The sequence below is a fragment of the Vombatus ursinus genome, unplaced genomic scaffold, assembly GCF_900497805.2.
Source record: "Vombatus ursinus unplaced genomic scaffold, bare-nosed wombat genome assembly UNPS02014798.1, whole genome shotgun sequence".
Taxonomy (NCBI): domain Eukaryota; kingdom Metazoa; phylum Chordata; class Mammalia; order Diprotodontia; family Vombatidae; genus Vombatus; species Vombatus ursinus.
Genome location: NW_020954576.1, coordinates 72,293,242 through 72,313,686, shown reverse-complemented (window position 1 = coordinate 72,313,686; position 20,445 = coordinate 72,293,242). Strand labels below are relative to the sequence as shown.

The window sequence follows — 20,445 nt, the reverse complement described above, 5'->3', positions numbered from 1 at the left end:
TGTGTGATTCCAAATTTGAATTGAGAAAAGGAAGGGCATGGAGAGAGAGAGAGAGAGAGAGAGAGGGAGAGACACACACACACACAGAGGGAGAGAGAGAGAGAGATGATGATGATGATGATGATGATGATGATGAAGAAGGGAAAGGATTAGGAAGTATGATTCTTTGATCATAGCCTCTTGGTTACTTAGACTGTTGCTTCAGCATGGGTCACCTCTTATCACTGAATTTTGAAATGTTAATCAATCACAGCTCTTCAACTGCTTTTATATAACTTAAAAAATGATTCTGAATGTTTTAGCAACAGCAGCTCTCCAGAAAGGAATTCCCCCCCCCACCCCATACTACAGGTGCAATGACCAGAGCAATATTACCCTGTGGACTAAACGAAATAAATCTGGTAAGTGAAAGTTCCTCACTCTTGCTTAAACACTCATTCTTATCCTAATATAGTGCACCTTCATTTTATTTGAGGTTACAGATCTGATTGGCATCTTAAAGAGTTAATTTTCAGCAACCAAAAAATGTTTATACATTTAGGACTGAAAGGGACCATAGAGATCATGTAGTCCTACTTCCTCATCATCTAGTCTAATCCCTTTATTTTAAAGAGGAAAAACTGAGGCCCAGAGAGTGGAAGTGTCTTTCCCAGAGTTGCATAGTTAGTTAGTAATACAGCTTAGATGTATAGCTATCATATTGACAATTAAGTGTGGTTAATTTTGGATCTCAGATTTGTTTCCGCTTGACATCTAACAAAGTTCCAGATCTCTTCCTTGTTGTCACTGTTTAACTCAGAGAATGTAAATTATTATTAATATATACCTAATCAAAACACAAGTAGGAGGGCAGATCTAATGCCCCAAATCATTCTTATAATATTTTCTAAGTAGAAGTAATTTTTGTGCGGAGGGGATGAATGAAACTCTGTCAGAATATTGGTATACTGGCTAGAAGACCACTACTACATCTAGATTATCTAGGCCTTTGCATCATTTACTCAGATAATCAAGAGTAAATCAATTAAATTCATTGGGCTCTCTTCCACCATCAGATGGTCTTTCTTCCACCCAAATTACTGGTGAAGCGGTAGCTTATTTGAATTACCTATGTTCTCAAAAATTAAAAGATTACCTTTTTTTATAAAATAATATTTTTGACTCAATGGGGCTCTTGCTGACTTAAAATTCTAACATTAACATAATTATTTACATAATAACAATTATTTACACATTACCCTTTGTGGCATACATAGTTTAGAACCCTAGTCCAGAATTAATATCTTTCTTTTTATACAACTAAAGTTTTATTCAATGTTACCATGACTGAAATGTATTCTAGCATTCTCTCTTCGGGTAATAGAATAGGAACAATAAATTATAGAATTGGATGGGGCCTTACATGTCAATCAGAAATATGGAATTGAAAGAGAACTAAATGATTATTTAATCCAGTCAACTCATTGAACATGAGAGAACAGAGAGATGAAGTAATTTGGCCAAGGACACATGTAATTAGGATGTTTGGAGATTAGAACTTAAGTTTCTTGACTCAGTGTTATCTTTTCCACTCTGCCATCCTGCCTCATTAATGCCAATCCATCTATATACAGAGCAGGCAGTTATGACTTTAAGAAGCTAAGTTACTTGCCTCAGGTCACGATGTAATTAAATCATCCTGTGCTCCCCCCGCCCCCAATTTTATTCTTTTCATGTTTTCGGTTAGATGTCATGGAAAGGAATACAAAATCATTGTTGCTTTATATCTTCTCCCCCTCATAACTTTTGATCTAGAAGACTGGCTTAAACCATATTAGGTGGAAGGCATCAAGTTTGGTTAAGGTCTTACAAATTGACAAATAGTGGGTACTAGTAGAGGTATCATAGGATCACAGGACTTAAGAGCTGAGAGAAACCACGGTGATATTTAATCCAACCACTCTTCCCCTCAGTTAAGAAAACCAAGTGTTAGAGAGATGTAGTCATTTGCCATGGCTCTTATAAGTAGCAGATCCAATATCTTAGTCCAGATCTGCTGAATCCAAATGTGATGCTCTTTTCATTATATTATACTATAAGTAAATATTCTAACTTTGCACAGCTGCTGAAATTATTGATCCATATGTAGATATAATGCTGCCATAAATACCCTGGGGCATGTAACCAGGATAATAATGATAATACTGATAATAACAATTAATAATGATAACAATAATGGAAACTTCCAAATAGATTTTATAAAATCTCTCAGGGGTATCATCTGGGGTTGCCTGATTTTTTAAACAAGTACATGAACTATGAGGCAGAAAGTCATAATAGACATAACTTTATAATTATTTTAATAAGATAATTCTTTGTCTTTACTTTATTCTCTGCTTACCTGGCTCCCAATCTCTATCACATTGCCTTAAAAACACATTCAGTATAAGAGTATAGAATATAAATAGATGGGATAGAATGTTTCAGGTAAAATGTGTTCTGGATAAACAGGAGAAAGTAGGAAGGATTGCAATAAAAATAAGGAGTAGAACATTCTGAAAAGCAGTTTAGAACTATGGCCCCAAATCTACTAAACTGTGCATACCTTTTTACCCAGAAATAGCATTACTGGATCTATACCTCAAAAATATTAGAGAAAGAGGGAAAGAACCCATATGTACAAAAATATTTATGGTAGCTCATTTGTGGTGGTGAAGAATTGGAAAATGAAAGAGTGGTCATTAATTGGGAAGTGGCTAAATAAGTTACTGCATATGTATGTGATGAAATACTTTTGAAATGGTGAAGAAATGATGAAGGAGATGGTTTTAGAAAAATCTGGGAAGACTTTTCTGAAATGTTGCAAAGTGAAATGAGTAGAATCAGGAAAACAGTTTATATAGTAACAACAATACTATGAAAGAAAAACAACCTTAAGACTTGCTTTCAACTTACAGATAGAGGGGTGATAAACTCTCAGATTGTAATATATATACACACACACACCATGGCTAATGTGGGAATTTGTTTTGCTTAACTATATGTGTGTATATACATACATGTAACAGTTTTTTTTTCTTGTTTCCTTAATGGATGGGGGAGATAGAGGTGGGGGTGGAGGTGGGAGACAGAATTTTAAACTGAAAATAAAATTGGATTTAAAAAGTACATTAAAATTAACAGAAACGCATCAAAAAATTCCTAGTACAAAGCTTACCTGTGAATGCAGAATACGACCTCCCTTCTTTTTTCCTTGGAAATTTTCTGAAGACTCCTTATGTGCATCTGCACCAATGAGGGGAAGGAATCTCAGGCTTGTGGGGCTTGGAACCTGGAAAATAAAAATGAATAGTTGTTAGGATGCTAAACATCCTGACTAGTTTTCATGACTCTTCCCTGGTTTGCACAACCTTTTCCCCTTCTACTTCTAGTGCTTCCTACTTTAGCATCTCCCATGATGTACTGAATTTGACTCTTTCCTCTGGAATTTGTAACTGCATTATCTTTTTGCATTTTTGTATTGGGATGAAAGTGGAACTCCTTCCTAGTCCCAGGGAGCTGTCTACATTATCATTTCTTTTTGTGGGATCTTCTCATATAGCTGATCATACCAGTCCCTAGATCGTAGACATCTTCTAGTGGCCATTTGCACCATTGCCCTACTTTTGCCGCTTAGAATTATTTGTCCTCTATTATGTTTATTTATGGATGATTGCCTTATTACCCTACTAAACTTTATATCTTATCTAAGTATAATATTCCCCTTGCCCCACTTCCACTCAGTGTCTAGCACAGCCACACAGTAGGCATTTAATAAATGTGTGTTCACTGATGGAGTTTTGGAAGGATGCTGAGAGTAGTTACCTAGAATCAATGCATTGATCAATGACCCACTCCTCATGAGATAAAAAAGACCTTCAATGATAATGATGATGATGATGAGGAGGAGGAGGAGGAGAAGGAGGAGGAGTTTATGGGAAGAAAATACCACCCCATGGGTGAAAGCCTAGTAAGTTGTGGAGGCAATGCCACTAATTGAGAATTGTCATGCCACAAGGAAAACATTGTAGTTATAGGTCTAAGCTTTTTCTGTTAGTGTTAAGTGTTAAGTGCCTTTAGCTTCTTGTATTAGTGCTTCCTACATTGTGTCTTTTTCACCCTGTGTAGAGTATGATGGGTTTCTTGAATAGATGTTACTTTTTTTCTATCTCTTCAATGAACCATTTTTAAATGGTTGTAAATCTATCAGAGGGAGAGGAAGGGAGGGAGGGAGAGAGGGGGGGAAAGAGAGGAAGAGAGAGAGAGAGAGAGAGAGAGAGAGAGAGAGAGAGAGAGCTTGAAAAGAAAATAGTTAAGTTTAAGGAAGTTGGTTTGGTTTTTTTTAGGACAAAGGACTTGAAAAATGTTTGTAGGCAGAAGGGAGTGAGTAGCACAGTCTAGGATTCAATTGTTTTGAAATGTTCCATATGAATTACTTTTATCTTTCTAAAGAAATGGTAAGCTCACTGAAGACAGGAATGTTTTACACTTTTTTTTGGTATTATCAATACAACTCAGCTGAGTGAGCATGGAGTATATTTTCAACAAAAATATATTGATTGATTATTTGAGGTATTTCACTTTAAAATCATGGGAAAATTTGACTCTACTATGCTAAAAAAGTTTAGCTTGAATTTACCCTGTATATAGGTAGGGAACCAAATATAACCCCAGCTTCTCTGTTTCCTGTCATGGTACTTTCCAAAATATTTCTTCTAATCTGTAAAAGAAAAGAGTGATTGAACATGTATGTGTTCCATGGAAAGCTCACATTAAATTAATAGCTCTCAGTGGTGATGACTGTAATGGTAGGCCCCCATATGGAATGATGCTGAGCAAGTATAAACAGGATTCAAAAGGAAATGAATTACACAAGTAGCAAAAATCCAGAGAGGGAAAATGGCCCCTGATGAATGCTAATGAGGTCCAAAGGAGCTGAATTTAACCGTAACTTTAAGAACTCAGCTTTTCTGCTCTGATTGCCATACTGAAGAAGTCATAGAATCAAAATCTAGAGCAGAAAGGGACCCCAGGGTCCATCTAGTCCCAGATCTTCATTTTACAGATGAGGCAACTGAGGCCCAAAGAAGTTATGTGATTTGCCCAAGATCCCACAGATAGTAAGTATCAGAAATGGGATTTGTGCCCAGGTCCTTTGAATCCAGAGTTACTACTCTTTCAAACTTTGCCCAATTAGGACCAGAGAGTTCAGCAAGCCTCTATTCTCTCTAAGACTGGTTAAATCATTTAATCTCAATTACATGACTTTTTCTCCTTCTTTTAATAAGACAGAATGTAAGTGGTATGAGTAGTGGTGAAAATTCATTGGTCGTGCTACACATAAAAATAGCTAATAAAATTCACATCAACTCTTGGCCAAATGCCTAAAGCTGCTTGAAGTTCGAGGAGATGTTAAAAGCTGAAATGGTATGAATAACATACACCTTTCTCTCTACCACTTTCACACAGAAAAAGGACAGGTTTGTGACTGAGAAAAAAGTTTTATGGATCTTGCTTTTCTTCTTAACACATGTATACATCTAGGAAAGCAAAAATGAAGGGATAGAAAAGAGGAAGATTACCTTTGGAGAAGAAAGGGATTTGAAAAACTTAAATTCTTGATTAACATCAAAGGGTTTGGGAATTGGTTGTCTGAATAATAAGGAGAATGAACTCATTTTCCTCCATCTGCATAAAAAGATATAAAGAAAAAAATGTGTTAGTAGTTAATTATACTAAAGTACATCTCAGTAATAAAGTCTCAATCCTGATATCTCCTTTCTTGCTTTTCAAGTTCTTTAATTCAACCTCAACCAAATCTTTGGCAAACTACTGCTGACACCACCCCATGTTCCACTCAACTTCATAAAATAATTGAATCTCAGAGTTGGAAAGAACCTCTTGATCATTTAGTCCTGCTCCTTCCTGAAAACAAGAATCCCCTAAGTGGTCCTGTTTTCCTTTTCCCCACAAGTAAAACCACGTGGTTTCTCCTTTTTAAGTCCAGGGCATACCCACTATGCCATATTTAAGTTCTGGTTCCTATGATTACCAGTGCCACTGCTCAAAGAAAACAACATGATTTCTATAACCAATTTACATATATTAGCATATGGTAGGAGATAATGCATGGCAGATTTGGGAAAACCACTGTCTCATAGGCTGTAACTGACCCTTGGTTTACTTTCAGCTGGCTCATGGCAAGTTTTCTAAAATGAAGTGTCTGGAAGTCTTCTCTTTTCATACTGCCTGTCATCCTACTTTAAAAATTCAATTGGGAACATGCAATATTGCTTTTAAATATCTTTAGTGGTCATGTAATTTAAAAAAATAGCTATGAGGCAGAATGTTATTCCATGAAAAAAAATACTTTTTTCCCCCCTGTGGGCCAGTCATTATGTAATAGTAATAATGACAAATGAAATACAGCATCCTGGCAGGTGAGGGAAAACCTCAAAGATCCCTTATATGGTTATTCAGTTTTAGGAAAAGAAATTGACAAAACAATTTTTTTTTTAAAAAGCAACAATAGAAATTTAAAAAGCAGCCTGGTGAACTTGAAAAATATAATTATGGTTAACACAGGAAACCTGCCTTACCAGTGATAGCATGATACAGTGGGGGAAAAAAGCACTGAATTTGGCATCATAGGATCTGGGTTTAAATCCCAGCTCTGATTTACAAACTGTGTGAGTCTTTGGACAGGTGACTATGCCTCTGTAGATCTCAGTTCCCTCATCTATAAAATTAGGGGGTTAGGCTAACTGGTTTTTAAGGTCATTCATTTCCAGTTCAGAATTGAGGATGAGCCTATTGAATATCTGGGAAAAGTTTAATGGAGAGGCTACACCTCGAAGGATGTATAGAGTTTGGCTAGGTGAAAGGAAAAAAGGAAGGTACTCCAGGGATGGGAATGGCATTTATCAAAAGCAAGTCTATGAAGGAGGGAATAAGCGTGGATTGTTCAGGTGACAGTGGGGAAGCTGATCTATATGGAATGGGAAGTGTGGAGTTAGAGAACATTGAGAGAAAAAGTTGAATAAGTATATTGGAACTAGACTATGAAGGCTAGAGATATGAATAGCAATTTTAATAACTGGAATAAACAGCACAAAGCATGATAATACAAGAATTAAAAAAGATAAATTAAGTTAGGTAAGAGAGGAAATCCTGGGATATCACCCCATAAAGGGGTGAGGTCTAAAGATACCAGCCCTGAGGGAGAAGAGATACCAGTATCCTTCTAGGGAGGTTACCACCTGGGATGGGAGTAGTGTAGTGTGTAGCATGGCTATACAGGGGAGGAGCTCATTTGAGGTAGTATCTGTTAGTTTTTTCATTTATCTAATTATTCTTGCCAACAGGTCCTAAATTCATTTGTTTGAACTACCAAGGCATGTATATGCAACCAAAATGTAAACATAAGAAATACCAAAATGCAAAACCTTTTAAAATCATTATTAAAATATCTTTTGCATCTTTTCAGCTTAAGTGCCTGAGACAAAACCCAAATCACCTCCCACTTTAGTTACAGCTCTGAGGGAGTCAAAGAATATTGAATGTTATCCTAAAGGCAACAGGGAGGCGCCAGCAGTTTTTAAGCAAGAGGGTGAAATGACTGAATATTAAGGATACTAACATGGTGATGGTATATAGAATGAAATGAAGGGATGAGACAAGGGGCAATTCAAAAGCTACTCAAATGATATAGATATGATATGTTACATTCTGGACTACAGTGTTTTGAAAAGAAAGGATGTGTGTGTGTGTGTGTGTGTGTGTGTGTGTGTGTGATATGATATATCAAAGAGAGAACCTTTTAAAAAAAACAAACCCTTAAAAGAGTTAATTAAATTGGTTTTTACTTATGCATGTCACTTTGGGTTCCACCCCCCCATGGGTCAGGAAAAAAAGATAATACACTCCCCTACTGTATATTTGTAGTATTAATATATTTCCACCACACATGACACACACGTTACATATAACATAAATAATTTCACAATTTGACTTAACTTGCATTATTTTGTTAAAAATATAAGTTTGTAAACTCCCACTCTCACAACTGCCCCTCTAAATAAAAACTGTTATCTTACTTGTCACGGTCAAATACTAGAGGATATTCATATTTCTGTTTCTTTTCTGTGTATTTGCTTTCTTCTTTTACTTCTACAGGGTGTTCACTAACATCACAAGGCAAGATGAAATCAGTTACTTCGTTCAGTTCAAATGTTCTGCGCTGTCCAAAGTAGCCACAGTAATGTCCATTGCGGGCATGCCAAATCCTTGAGGGGGTGGAGAGAAAATTTTATATATATATATGTATGTATATATATGTATGCATATATGTATACACATATCACATCACATATATACTATATGTATGTATGTATGTATGTATGTATGTATGTATGTATAGTAGTGAGGCTGCTTTTTTTTTTTGGTGAGGCAATTGGGATTAAGTGACTTGTCCAGAGTCACACAGCTAGTGAGTGTTATGTGTCTGAGGCCAGATTTGAACTCAGGTCCTCCTCACTCCAGGGCTGGTGCTCCTTCCACAGTGCCACCTCACTGCCCCGGTAAGGCTGCTTTTGAAGCCATTTTTGTACTTTTTTTTATTAGTCCTTCAGTTTTTTTCAAGTTCTTTTATCTCTTATTCCATGCAATTCTATAAGACAATTCACATAAAGCATATGATACTTTTGAACAAAACTTTAGGGCTGCACAGCATCATTTATTTGGCAAAAGAGGAACCTAAGGGAGAGACTGCTTAAGTAATTTCTCACAAATGATGTCCATCACCACGCAGGAGTGACTAGGACCCAGGATTACTGATAGAACACACATCTGCTAAATCAGACCATAAAATGAACCTCTTATCTTGCCTTTAAGTATTGGCACTAGGAGAAAGGTTTTAAAATTGTATTGTCACTTGACCTAGAGATATGAAGGAAACCCAGTATCTTTGAAAAAAATATTGTTTAGGGCCTCACATTATTGCTGTATCTCTCTCTCTCCCTCTCTCTCTCTCTCTCTCTCTCTCTCCCTCTCTCTCTCTCCCTCCCTCCCTCCTTCCCTCTCTCTCTCCCTTTCTCTTTCTGTGAGTGGTAACAATCAACAAACATTTATTGAGCCCCAACTGTGTTCCAGGCACTTCTAGGCACTGGAATACAGAGACAAAATGAACCAGTTCCTTCCCTCTAAGAGTTTACATTCTATCTTATAATTATACTCATTTTTAATTATTGATCCCCTAAAACATTTGACAATAATGGATCATTTTCCATGGAATATCTTTTGACATTAAATTGCCCATGGCTTTTCTTCTATACAAGATAACTAAGGAGACTCTTTAGTAAAAATACTTATTCCTACATAATGAGGCTGGAACAAATGACATTTGGGGGAGTTTTCTTTTATTTTCTTATCTCACTTCAAAGTCCCACAGGATAGCAGGATGGACCTACCTATCATGGGTCCAGCTGGGGAGATCTTAGAATGAAGATTTGACCAAAACCAGAACCTCTAGACTATGGCAAATACTAACAACAGGAGAATACAAATAATAATTCCAAAATTAAAGTTTGAGGATTAATACTAGCCTGATCTGTCCTTCAGAATTATGAGTTCCAAAATCTAGATGGTCTGTCTTCACCTAATATGTTCCTAATGTAGAGTCAGAATACCTGGGTTTGAATCCTTGTTCTGTAAACTACTAACCTTGTAACTTTAGATAGTTTAATTTTACCCCCCCAACCCCAAGACTCTATCTGCAGTATCATATCATTATTGTAAAACATAAATGAAATAATTTTTTATCATTTTAAAAGTCTAGAAATCCCAGTAGTATGAAAATCTAGATAACTTTAGGGATGACTATCAAAGCCTTCAGTTTGCTTTGGTCCATTGCTGAAATATCATCCAGGCTCTTAACTGCTACTGTTTCCTTACACTTGGAGTTCTCCAAGGTTCTGAACCTTCCACTGGGAGTCCCTTGAATCTTAATTTCCTGGACATTAGCTGTACTAGACTTTAGCCCCACTAAACGTTTGCCTTCTGATTGACTTCCTGACTTCCTCCAACCTATCTTTCAATCACACTTAGTTCATATATAAAAGTCTATGTATGTTTGTTTAATAAACAAAGATTTGAAAGTGAGGACATTTAGAAATAACAGAGAGAAGGTATCATCTTTATTGCGGAAAGATATGTCTGGCTTAGCTATTCTCAGCAATACAATGATCTAAGACAGTCCCAAAGGACTAACAATGAAGCATATTATCTGCCTCCAGAAAAAGAACTGATCCTGTCTGAATACAGAATAAAGCATGCTATTTGTCACTTTCTTCCATTCTTTTCTTTCAAATTTGAGTCATGTACAAAATGACTAACATGGAAATGTTTTATATGACTGTGTATGTATAACCTATGTTGATTTCTTATTGTCTCAGGGAAGAGGTAGGGGAGGGATAGAATTTGGAATTTAAAAAAAACAAATGTTAAAAATTGTTTTAACCTGTTATTGGGGAAAAATAAAATATTATATATTTAAAAAGATAAAAGAAATGTGTCTGGGAAGGGCAGTTAGCAATCAGAAGTAGTAGTTCAGAACTACTGATAGCGAGATAGGAAGAACTGATTTTAAAAGTGAGTGATAGGGGCAGCTAGGTGGCACAGTGGATAGAGCTCCAGCCTTGGCATCGGGAGGACCTGAGTTCAAATCCGGCCACAGACATATAATACTTACTAGCTGTGTGACTCTGGACAAGTCATTTAACCCCAATTGTCTCACCAAAAAAAAAAAAAGTGAGTGATAAAAATAATTAGCACCTATCAGGTAACTGAAAATAGGGTGGAGTACAGACTAGAGGGGCCAGAGTTGTGAACAACATGTTTTGTGTATGATATAATGGTACATTCTGAACATCCCTGCTAATCAACTAGCAATATCCCTTGTTGGGCAATGCAAAATCAGCCCTGGAATTTTGCTCCCAAATAGCATGTCATTCGAGGACTTATGCTTTCTTCTTGGTTGGCTGGGGATATATCAATTGATCAGAAAAGTATGACAAGGAAGTAACTATGAGTACATAAACTGGCACACTAAGAAAGGATAGCATACTGGTAGGTATTTTATTTTCAGTACTGAAGTATTCTGGTGAAATTAGTTGCATTTTTTATCAGCTCACAGAATCATAGAAAATAGCATTAGAGATGCCGCTCATTTTATAGATGATAAAACTGAAGTGAAATGACATATTTGAGGTGAAATGACACATAGCTGATTTAGTAGTGGAGATGAGTCTAGCAGTTATCTATTTAGTTATTTAATTGATTCCTAGTCCACTGCTTTGCCTGTCATGCCACAAAAGTGTGAACATTATACACTGGTTGTGTTTTGCTTTCAAATTAAGTTCAAACTCTTTTGCCTCTCTTTTCTTCTAAGGCAGGGGTTCTTAACCTTTTTTTGTGTGTGGACTCCTTTGGCAATCTGGTAAAACCTATGGAACCCTTCTCAGATTGTTTTTGAATGCAAAGATTACAGTATGGAGTATTACAAAGGAATGCAATTAGATTGAGATATAGTTATCAATTTTTTTAGAAGTTCAGAAATCTCAGGTTTAGAACCCTTGGCAGTCTAAGGCAGTATTTCCTTATGTTGAATTTTTGACATGCTTATGCATGTAATTATTTCAGGGATATTATAATATAAACATATGCAATGTATACATATGTATGTATATACATGCACACACGATATACATGTATCCATGTCTGTCTTTCTCTATCTCTATCTCTATCTATGATACTGCATGAATTCCTTTCAGATAGGTAGGCAGATAGATAGATAGATACATACATACATACATACACACTATGAGGTGTGCTATAAAGCAAGATTGGAGGAGTAGGGGCTGCCTCATTAGTAGTCCAATGGCCTATTCCAATGGACTTTAGTTATCATGGTAGGATAATTATCCTGGATCCTTGAAGGCTATGCCAGAAAAGCCCAAGCTCTGGCAGATCCTAATAGACTGGAAAAGACTCAACTATGGGTTCAACAACAGAGTATTTCTCACTTGAAGACTAGTCTAGCTAAATGTGGAAAGGCTCATCATTAAAAGGTTGGCCACCCAGAGTTGACTTATTTTACCAGCCACAGAAACTCATGAAGACCATCTACTAAGGTGTACAAGTGATTACAGTCTGAGTTAAGGCGATGCCCATATAAATGCTATGAAAACATAGATCCTTGAAGTAGTGATCACTCTATCATCTGTGATAGAAAATTGCCAAACCACATATGTTATATAACAATACACATATACATCTTCCTTCCTTCCTTCCTTCCTTTCTTTCCTTCAAGGTTGATCTCGAGTGCACCTTCTACAAGAGGATTTTCCTGATCCTCTGCTGTTACTGAGACCTCCCCCAATTACTCTCTGTGTGTATGTATGTATGTGCACACACACATATTTGTTGATCTATTGGTGTTCATGTTATTTCCCATAGTGGTAATAGCAAGTCCTTGAGCTCAAGGACTGTTTTGATTCTGTCACTGTCTCCCCTCTTTTTCTTTCTTTCTTCCTTCCTTCCTTCCTTCTTTCCTTCCTTCCCTCTTTCTTTCCTTCCTTACACATAGGAGTCTCTGTAGTATCTGAAATGTGTGTGTGTGTGTGTGTATTTATGCTATATAGCATAGAGAGGGAATTTTTAAATTCTTAAGTCCTAAAAACATCAAATAAAAAGTAATAAGGCTGGTAATTACTATTCTTGCCATAGCCTGCTCACGTGCACCTCTTCCTGTATCATTTATTCTTTTCTTCAAATCATATTTTCATGGTATTCCTTAGGTTTAGATACATTTCTCTGAGTTAATTTGCCTTGTTTAGGTTCAGATCTTTGCACTTATTTAGGAAAACTTTTTTACTCTTTGTCATGTTGTAGGATCATTTAAGGCACTTGAGGACTTAGCAAAAAATTCTAAATTTAATGCTATATATAGTCTCAAGACTCATATATACCATTTTTAAGGAGTAGAAGTCTGTATCATTTGGACCATAAGATTGTGGGACTAGTTCTTCCTTTACCTCTATCTGCTTCAAAATCAAGGAGCCCTACCATAAATCTCCTTTTGGTGGGAAGTGTCAAGTATGCACTTACCTTACTGACCCATCAACAGAGGAGGTCAATACCACTTGTTTATCCTCAACATAGATGACATTGACAATTTTCAAAGCATGCCCACGCCATGCAATCAGCTGCTTAAATTTCTAAATAGCAATAACAAAATGACTTATGTAACAAAAATATGATAAGCAATTCAACAAACACTTATTCATCATTATATAGCATTTAAGGTATGCAAGGTATTTTTCTTTTTCTTTTTCTTTTTTAGGCAATTGGGATTAAGTGACTTGCCCAGAGTCACACAGCTAGTAAGTGTTATGTATCTGAGGCCAGATTTGAACTCAGGTCCTCCTGACTCTAGGGCCAGTGCTCTGTCCACTGTGCCACCTAGGTGCCCCCAAATTGCTGCAAGGTATTTTTCTTATAACCACTCTGTGAGACAAATAACAATTATTAATATGCCCAATTTTACACTTAAAATGCACCAAAAGATTAAGTAAATTTCTCACCATCATCCAGATAGTAAGATTTTGATGCAGGATTTAATCCTAGGTCTCCTGACTTTTGGTGCAAGAGTGTTGCAACACTCCTGCTACTATGCTGTAGTATCTCTCGAGCACTTACTGTGTTCGAGGCACTGTAATAGGCAGTCATGAACAAATTCAGTTGTCATCAACTTAGATTTTTGGCTAAAAAGAATAGGCAGATACCAACAAAGTATGATTTAAGGGAAGCTGGGCAAGTCTCCATCCAAAATATATTCTTCTATTCCTTGTCATGGTGGCTTTAATTCCACAATTAGGAATTAGGTTTGGGTTTTTTCTTTCATTTCAGTCTTTTTTGTCTTGAAGAATTCATTCTTTGTTAAAAAATAATTTATTTATTTTTAGTTTTCAACATTCCCTTCCATAAGATTTTGAGTTTTAAATTTTCTCCCCCTTCCTCTGCTCCCTCCCCCACCATGGTGTGCAATCTGATATAGGCTCTACTTATACATTCAGATTAAGCATATTTTCCCATTAGTCATGATGTAAAGAACAATTAGAACTAATGGGAAGTACCATGAGAATGAAGCAATAAAACAAAACAACAAAGAAAAAGGAGAGAAATAGTATGTTTCCATCTGCATTCAGACTCCATAGTTCTTTCTCTGGATGTGGATAGCATTTTCCATCATGAATCTTTGGAGTTGTCTTAGATCCTTGCATTGCTGAGAAGAGCCAAGTCTATCAAAGTCAGTCATTGCACAGTGTGGCTGTTACTATGTTCAATGTTCTCCTGGTTCTGCTCATTTCACTCAGCATCAGTTCATGTGAGTCCAGGTTTTTCTGAAATCTGCCTGCTCATCATTTCTTATAGCACAACAGTATTCCATAACATTCACATACCACAGCTTGTTTACCCATTCCCCCACTGATGGACATCTCCTCAGTTTCCAATTCTTTGCCACCACAAAAAGAGCTGCTACAAATATTTTTGTAGATGTGGGTCCTTTTTCTGTTTTTCTGATCTCTTTGAGATTTGGACCTAGAAGTGGTATTGTTGGGTTAAAGGGTATACACAATTTTATAGCCCTTTGGGCATAGATCCAAATTGCTCTCCAGAATGGTTGGATCAGTTCACAATTCCACCAACAATGCATTAGATTTCCAGTTTTCCCATATCTTCTCCAACATTTATCATTGTCCCGTTTTGTCAAATTAGCCAATCTGAGAGGTGTGATGTGGTACCTCAGAGTTGTTTGATTTGTATTTCTCTAATCAATAATGATTTAGAACATGTTTTCATGTAACTATAGATAGCTTTAATTTCTTCCTCTGAAAACTACCTGTTCATATCCTTTGACCATTTATCAATTGGGGAATGACTTGCATTCTTATAAATTTGACTCAGTTTTCTGTGTATTTTAGAAATGAGACCTTTAGCAGAGATACTGATTATAAAAATTCTTTCCCAGTTTTCTGCTTCCCTCCTAATCTTGGATGCTTTGGCTTTGTTTGTGCAAAAACTTTTCAATCTAATGTAATAAAAATTATCCATTTTACATTTCATAATGTTCTTTATCTCTTGTTTGGTCATAAATTCTTCCCTTCTCCATGGATCTGAAAGGCAAACTATTCTTTGCTCTCCTAGTTTGCTTATAGTCTCAGTCTTTATATTTAAATCCTGAACCCATTTTGACTTTATCTTGGTATAGGGTGTAAGATGTTGGTCCATGCCCAGTTTCTGCCACACTATTTTCCAGTTTCCCCAGCAGTTTTTGTTAAATAGTGATCTCTTACCCAGAAGCTGGAGTCTTTGGATTTATCAAATAGTAGATTAATATAGTCATTGACAGTTGTGTCTTGCTTACCTAACCTATTCCACTGATCCACCACTCTATTTCTTAGCCAGTACCAAGTAGTTTTGATGATTGCTGCTTTATAATGCAATTTAAGATCAGGTACAGCTAGGCCACCTTCTCTCGCATTTCTTTTCATTAGTTCCCTTGATGTTCTGGACCTTTTGTTCTTCCAGATGAATTTTGTTATTGTTTTTTATAGCTCTATAAAATAATTTTTTTGATAGTTTGATTGGTATGGTACTGAATAAGTAAATTAATTTAGGTAGAATTTTCATTTTTATTATATTAGGTAGGCCTACTCATGAGCAATTGATAGTTTTCCAATTATTTAGATCTGATTTTATTTGTGTGAAAAGTGTTTTGTAATTGTGTTCATATAGTTCCTGGTTTTGTTTTGGCAGGTAGACTCCCAAATATTTTATAATGTCTACAGCAATTTTAAATGGAATTTTTCTTTCTATGTCTTGCTGTTGGGCTTTGTTAGTAATATATAGAAATGCCAATAATTTGTGGGGGTTTATTTCATATCCTGCAACTCCATTGTTTATTATTTCAAGTAATTTTTTACTTGATTCTCTAGGATTCTCTAAGTATACCATCATATCATCTGCAAAGACTGATAGAGTTGTTTCTTCTTTGCCTATTCTAATTCCTTCAAATTCTTTTTCTTCTCTGATTGCTGCAGCCAACATTTCTAGCACAATATTGAATAACAGTGGTGATAATGGACATCCTTGTTTCATCCCCAATCTTATTGGAAATGCTTTTAGCTTATCCCCATTACATATAATGCTTGTTGATGGTTTTTGATAGATGCTATCTATAATTTTAAGGAAGACTCCATTTATTCCTATGCTCTCTAGTGTTTTTAATAGGAACAGGTGTTGTATTTTGACAAATGCTTTTTCTGTATCTGTAGAGATAATCATATGATTTCTGTTAGTTTTGTTGTTGATATGGTCAATTATGCTGATAGTTTTCTTAATATTGAACCAGCCCTGCATTCCTGGTATAAATCCTACATTGGCATAGTGTATTATCCTCAAGATAAGTTGTTATAATCTGTTTGCTAATATTTTATTTAAAATTTTTGCATCTATATTCATTAGGGAGATTGGTCTATAATTTTCTTTCTCTGTTTTGGCTCTTTCCAGTTTAAATATCCGCACCGTATTTGTATCATAAAAAGAATTTGGTAGGAATCCTTCTTCACCTATTTTCCCAAATAGTTTATATAATATTGGAATTAGTTGTTCTTCAAATGTTTTATAGAATTCACTTGTAAATCTCCCTGGCCCTGGAGATTTTCTCTTAGAGAGTTCATTGATAGCTTATTCAATTTCTTTTTCTGAAATAGGGTTGTTTAAGTATTTTATTTCCTCTTCTGTTTATCGGGGCAATTTATATTTTTGTAAATGTTTATCTATCTTGCTAAGATTGTCAAATTTATTGGCATACAGTTGGGCAAAGTAGCTCCTAATTATTGTTTTGATTTCCTCTTCATTGGAAGTGAATTTACCCCTTTTCATTTTTGATGCTGGTAATTTGGTTTTCTTCTTTCTTTTTTTAAATCAAGTTAACCAAAGGTTTATCTATTTTATTGATTTTTTCATAAAACCAGCTCAGTTTTATTTATTAGTTCAATAGTTTTCTTAATTTCAATTTTATTAATCTCTTCTTTGGTTTTAAGAATTTCTAATTTGGTACTTAATTGGGGATTTTTAATTTGTTCTGTTTCTAGCTTTTTAGTTGCGTGTCCAATTTGTTGATCTCTTCTTTCTCTATTTTATTCATTTAAACATTTAGAGATATAAAACTTCCCCTAAGGACCACTTTTGCTACATCCCATAAGTTTTAGTATGTTGTCTCATTATTGTCATTCTCTTGGATGAGGTTATTGATTGTTTCTATGACTTGTTGTTTGACTCACTCATTCTTTAGGATTAGATTATTTGGTTTCCAATTAATTTTTAGTCTATGTTTCCATAGCCATTTATTGCATGTAATTTTTATTGCATCATGAGCTGAAAAGCATGCATTTAATGTTTCGCTGCTGGTAGATGTCTGTCAGGCTGAAGGTTTGCTTCCTGGAGTTGTGCTTCCCAGAGTTGTGTTGAGGTACCAGTTGATTTGGCTGCTGGAGAATGCCATCACCCATGGTGGTTTTCCGAAGTGGTGTCTATCCAGTTCCCCTGCCTGTATTGAGGCTCTCGGGTCCTGGTGTCAGCACTTGCCTGGGTCTCAGGATCTCCCCATGATATGCTGCAGTGGGGTTTGCTGCTGGTTTGCTGGGATGCCTCTAGTTCTGTACTGCTTCCCCTCCTCTGGAGTGAGAGGGGCCTTTCCTGTTAATCCCCCAAACTTCCTGGGCTACATGCAGCACCCTGTCTTTTTGCTGGCTCAGGGTTTTTCCTGGGTTGATGTTTTCTGGGCTTTCAGAGGTCAATAAGGGAGGGTGATTTACTTCTTACTCCACCATCTTGGCTCCCAGAAGCGGAACTTTGTAGAATTCATTCTTGAAATGCAAATATCTTTGATACATGACATAACCTTAAGCTTTTGTCAGTGTGGATCTAAAGCAACTTCTTGCTGTGAGCAAGATGTAAAGGAGGAAACATATGGATCTTGGGGGAGATGAGGGAAGAGAACAATGGAACCCAGATTGGGAAGAGAGTTTTCAAAAGGGAAGATCCAAATAAATGTGTGTCTGGCTAAAGTTATTACCTTTTGTGGGACTTTGAAAATCCCAAAGCTGAAAGTAGATGACCAAAAGTGGTAGTCAAGGTTTTTTCCCCAATGACTTCATAAGGCCTGATTAATACCTGTCTAGAGAGACAGAGTCTAGAAATTCAAGCCCAAGCATAGGCCTCCAATCTAGCCTCTGCCATATGATCCTGAAACACTGGGGCTGTCACCAAAAACTGAGTCTAGAGCCTGATTTGCTTCAGATGTTTGCCTGGAACATCTTCATTAGCCTATTGTTAAAACTGACTACACCCTGACTGCTTGACAGTTTTGTTCCATGATCAAATAAATGACCCTTCTTTTACTTGTCTATTATTAATCTTTGTAGGTTCACAGGACCATAGGATCATAGATCTAGACCTCGATGAGACCTTAAAGGCATATAGACCAACACTCTCATTTTATGGATGAGGAAGTTGAAGCCCATGGAGGTTAGGTGACTTCCCCATGTGGTGAGATTGAACCTGGATACTAGTTAGAACAACAGTTTGAAAGGCTGAGCTTCCTTAATGATGGAGTGAACCTTAGAAATGGGCTAGTAAGGCTATTCCAGGCGAACCCTATCAGGCAGAGAATAATGGACCAGGATTGAGGATAGAGACATTTCAAAGAGAGTAGTCATAGAGACCTCTAGGATAAGGACAGTTAAGCTATCTGCAGGGTGAATGCAGGATGATTTAAAAACTTGGGAGAGAGGTTGGGGAAAGACCTTCCTCAGCCAAGGTTCTTCAGATGGGGGCTTAGGCATAGAATAGGAATAGGGTTGCAACATCTTTCCAGTTGTGTCTGCCAATCTGCACCCAGCTTGTAGTTACTTTAGAACAAAGTTTCTGTACTTTGTAAACTATTCAGTTTTATACTTGATATTATTTTCTTGCATAGTTCCCTGGTAAAGCTCTTTTTGAAAAGTGCCAGCATTGTCTGTATGGAATTGGGGTTCATAATTACCCCGAAAATCCAAATGTAGAGGTGTCAGTGGTTGTCCCATTGGTAAGACCTTCCAGGGCTTGGTTACCTCTGAAGCAATGACATTATTAGAGAGAAATGAGACCTCATGTGGGTGTCAGCTGTAAGTGTTCTTCCTTTCTTGGCATTCCCTTATCACTCTCCTCACTTTCCAATCTGCGATCCTCACAGAAAAGATGGCTTCATTCTCCATGTCACAGCATTCCTGGGTAGAATCCATTATAGCCAAAAGATGCTTTCATTGAGAGCAGAGAGAATTTTGATAATACCAGTAGGGGCCAGAATAAGGGCTCTTTGTCCAAATAAACAGATCTTCTTAGGCATTCATATTAGCATTCCTACTAGGGTTTATATCACTTCATATCCAGAAATGTATTGTTCTCACATTCTTTTAATTCAGGTTTCATGTATCCCTTTGGCTACAAAGATTATAGTGACATCCCTCTTGAGTTCTTTTGTTTGAGGGGCTTGGTACCTTGGGTCCCCTCTTTTCCTGTTTGCTACATAAAGATACAGTCGTCTTTTTCCTTTCATTAATCCTCTCTTGTAATTAAATGTCCTGTTTTTCATATTCACATAGGCCAATTCTTACAGGCCCCTGTTTTGAAAAGAGGTTATTGATCCTACCTTCCATAGCCTATATTTATACAATGGAATAGCTTCATGTCACTAGTGTTAAAGGACAGGTCTTACTGTTTTACCTTGTCAGTTCAAATAGAGAGTTAAAAAAGAGAGCTTGTTTTTTTTTAACTCAATTAACATTTAAATATTTTAAAATTTTAAAATTAAAATAAAAAAAATTAACTTCACTCTTTGACCTTATACAAATCACTTACCTTTTTTGATTCTGTTTCCTATATTTACCCTATATATGTAAAGTGGAAAAAATACCTGATTGCTGTGAAAGTCAGAGTGATTTTATATATATATGGAACTAGTTTTTTAAAGCTATGAAGTATCATATTCACTTGCAAGATGGCATTATTGATTACAATAAAATTAATAATAAACCCATTTCAATACAACATCATCTTTTTAAAAATAACTTTTTGAAAGGCCCAAATCAAGATTTTCTCAGCATTTGGACAGATAAAAAACCTACCATTTTGTATCAGTACTGACTTGTATAACAACTGTTTTCTGCAAAAGGGCTAATTTTCAGATCATGTCTATGACAATTGTTTTATTTATTACAATTAAAAATTGAATGCTAGCTATTGTACCTAGCAGGGAAGCCTAAT

General features: G+C 36.2%; 1 protein-coding gene across 2 annotated transcripts in view; it reads right to left on the bottom strand.

Annotated features, from left to right (window-relative positions):
- Positions 1 to 20,445, bottom strand: part of LOC114050149 (WD repeat-containing protein 64-like) — a 172,956-nt gene that overhangs the window by 546 nt on the left and 151,965 nt on the right. For both annotated transcript variants that reach the window (XM_027871753.1, XM_027871754.1), the window contains 5 exons: positions 13,183 to 13,292; positions 8,115 to 8,303; positions 5,601 to 5,706; positions 4,658 to 4,738; positions 3,197 to 3,310 (listed from right to left, as the gene is read on the bottom strand). In XM_027871753.1, the coding sequence (XP_027727554.1) occupies positions 3,197 to 3,310; positions 4,658 to 4,738; positions 5,601 to 5,706; positions 8,115 to 8,303; positions 13,183 to 13,292 (600 nt within the window). The remainder of the gene's footprint in view (positions 1 to 3,196; positions 3,311 to 4,657; positions 4,739 to 5,600; positions 5,707 to 8,114; positions 8,304 to 13,182; positions 13,293 to 20,445) is intronic.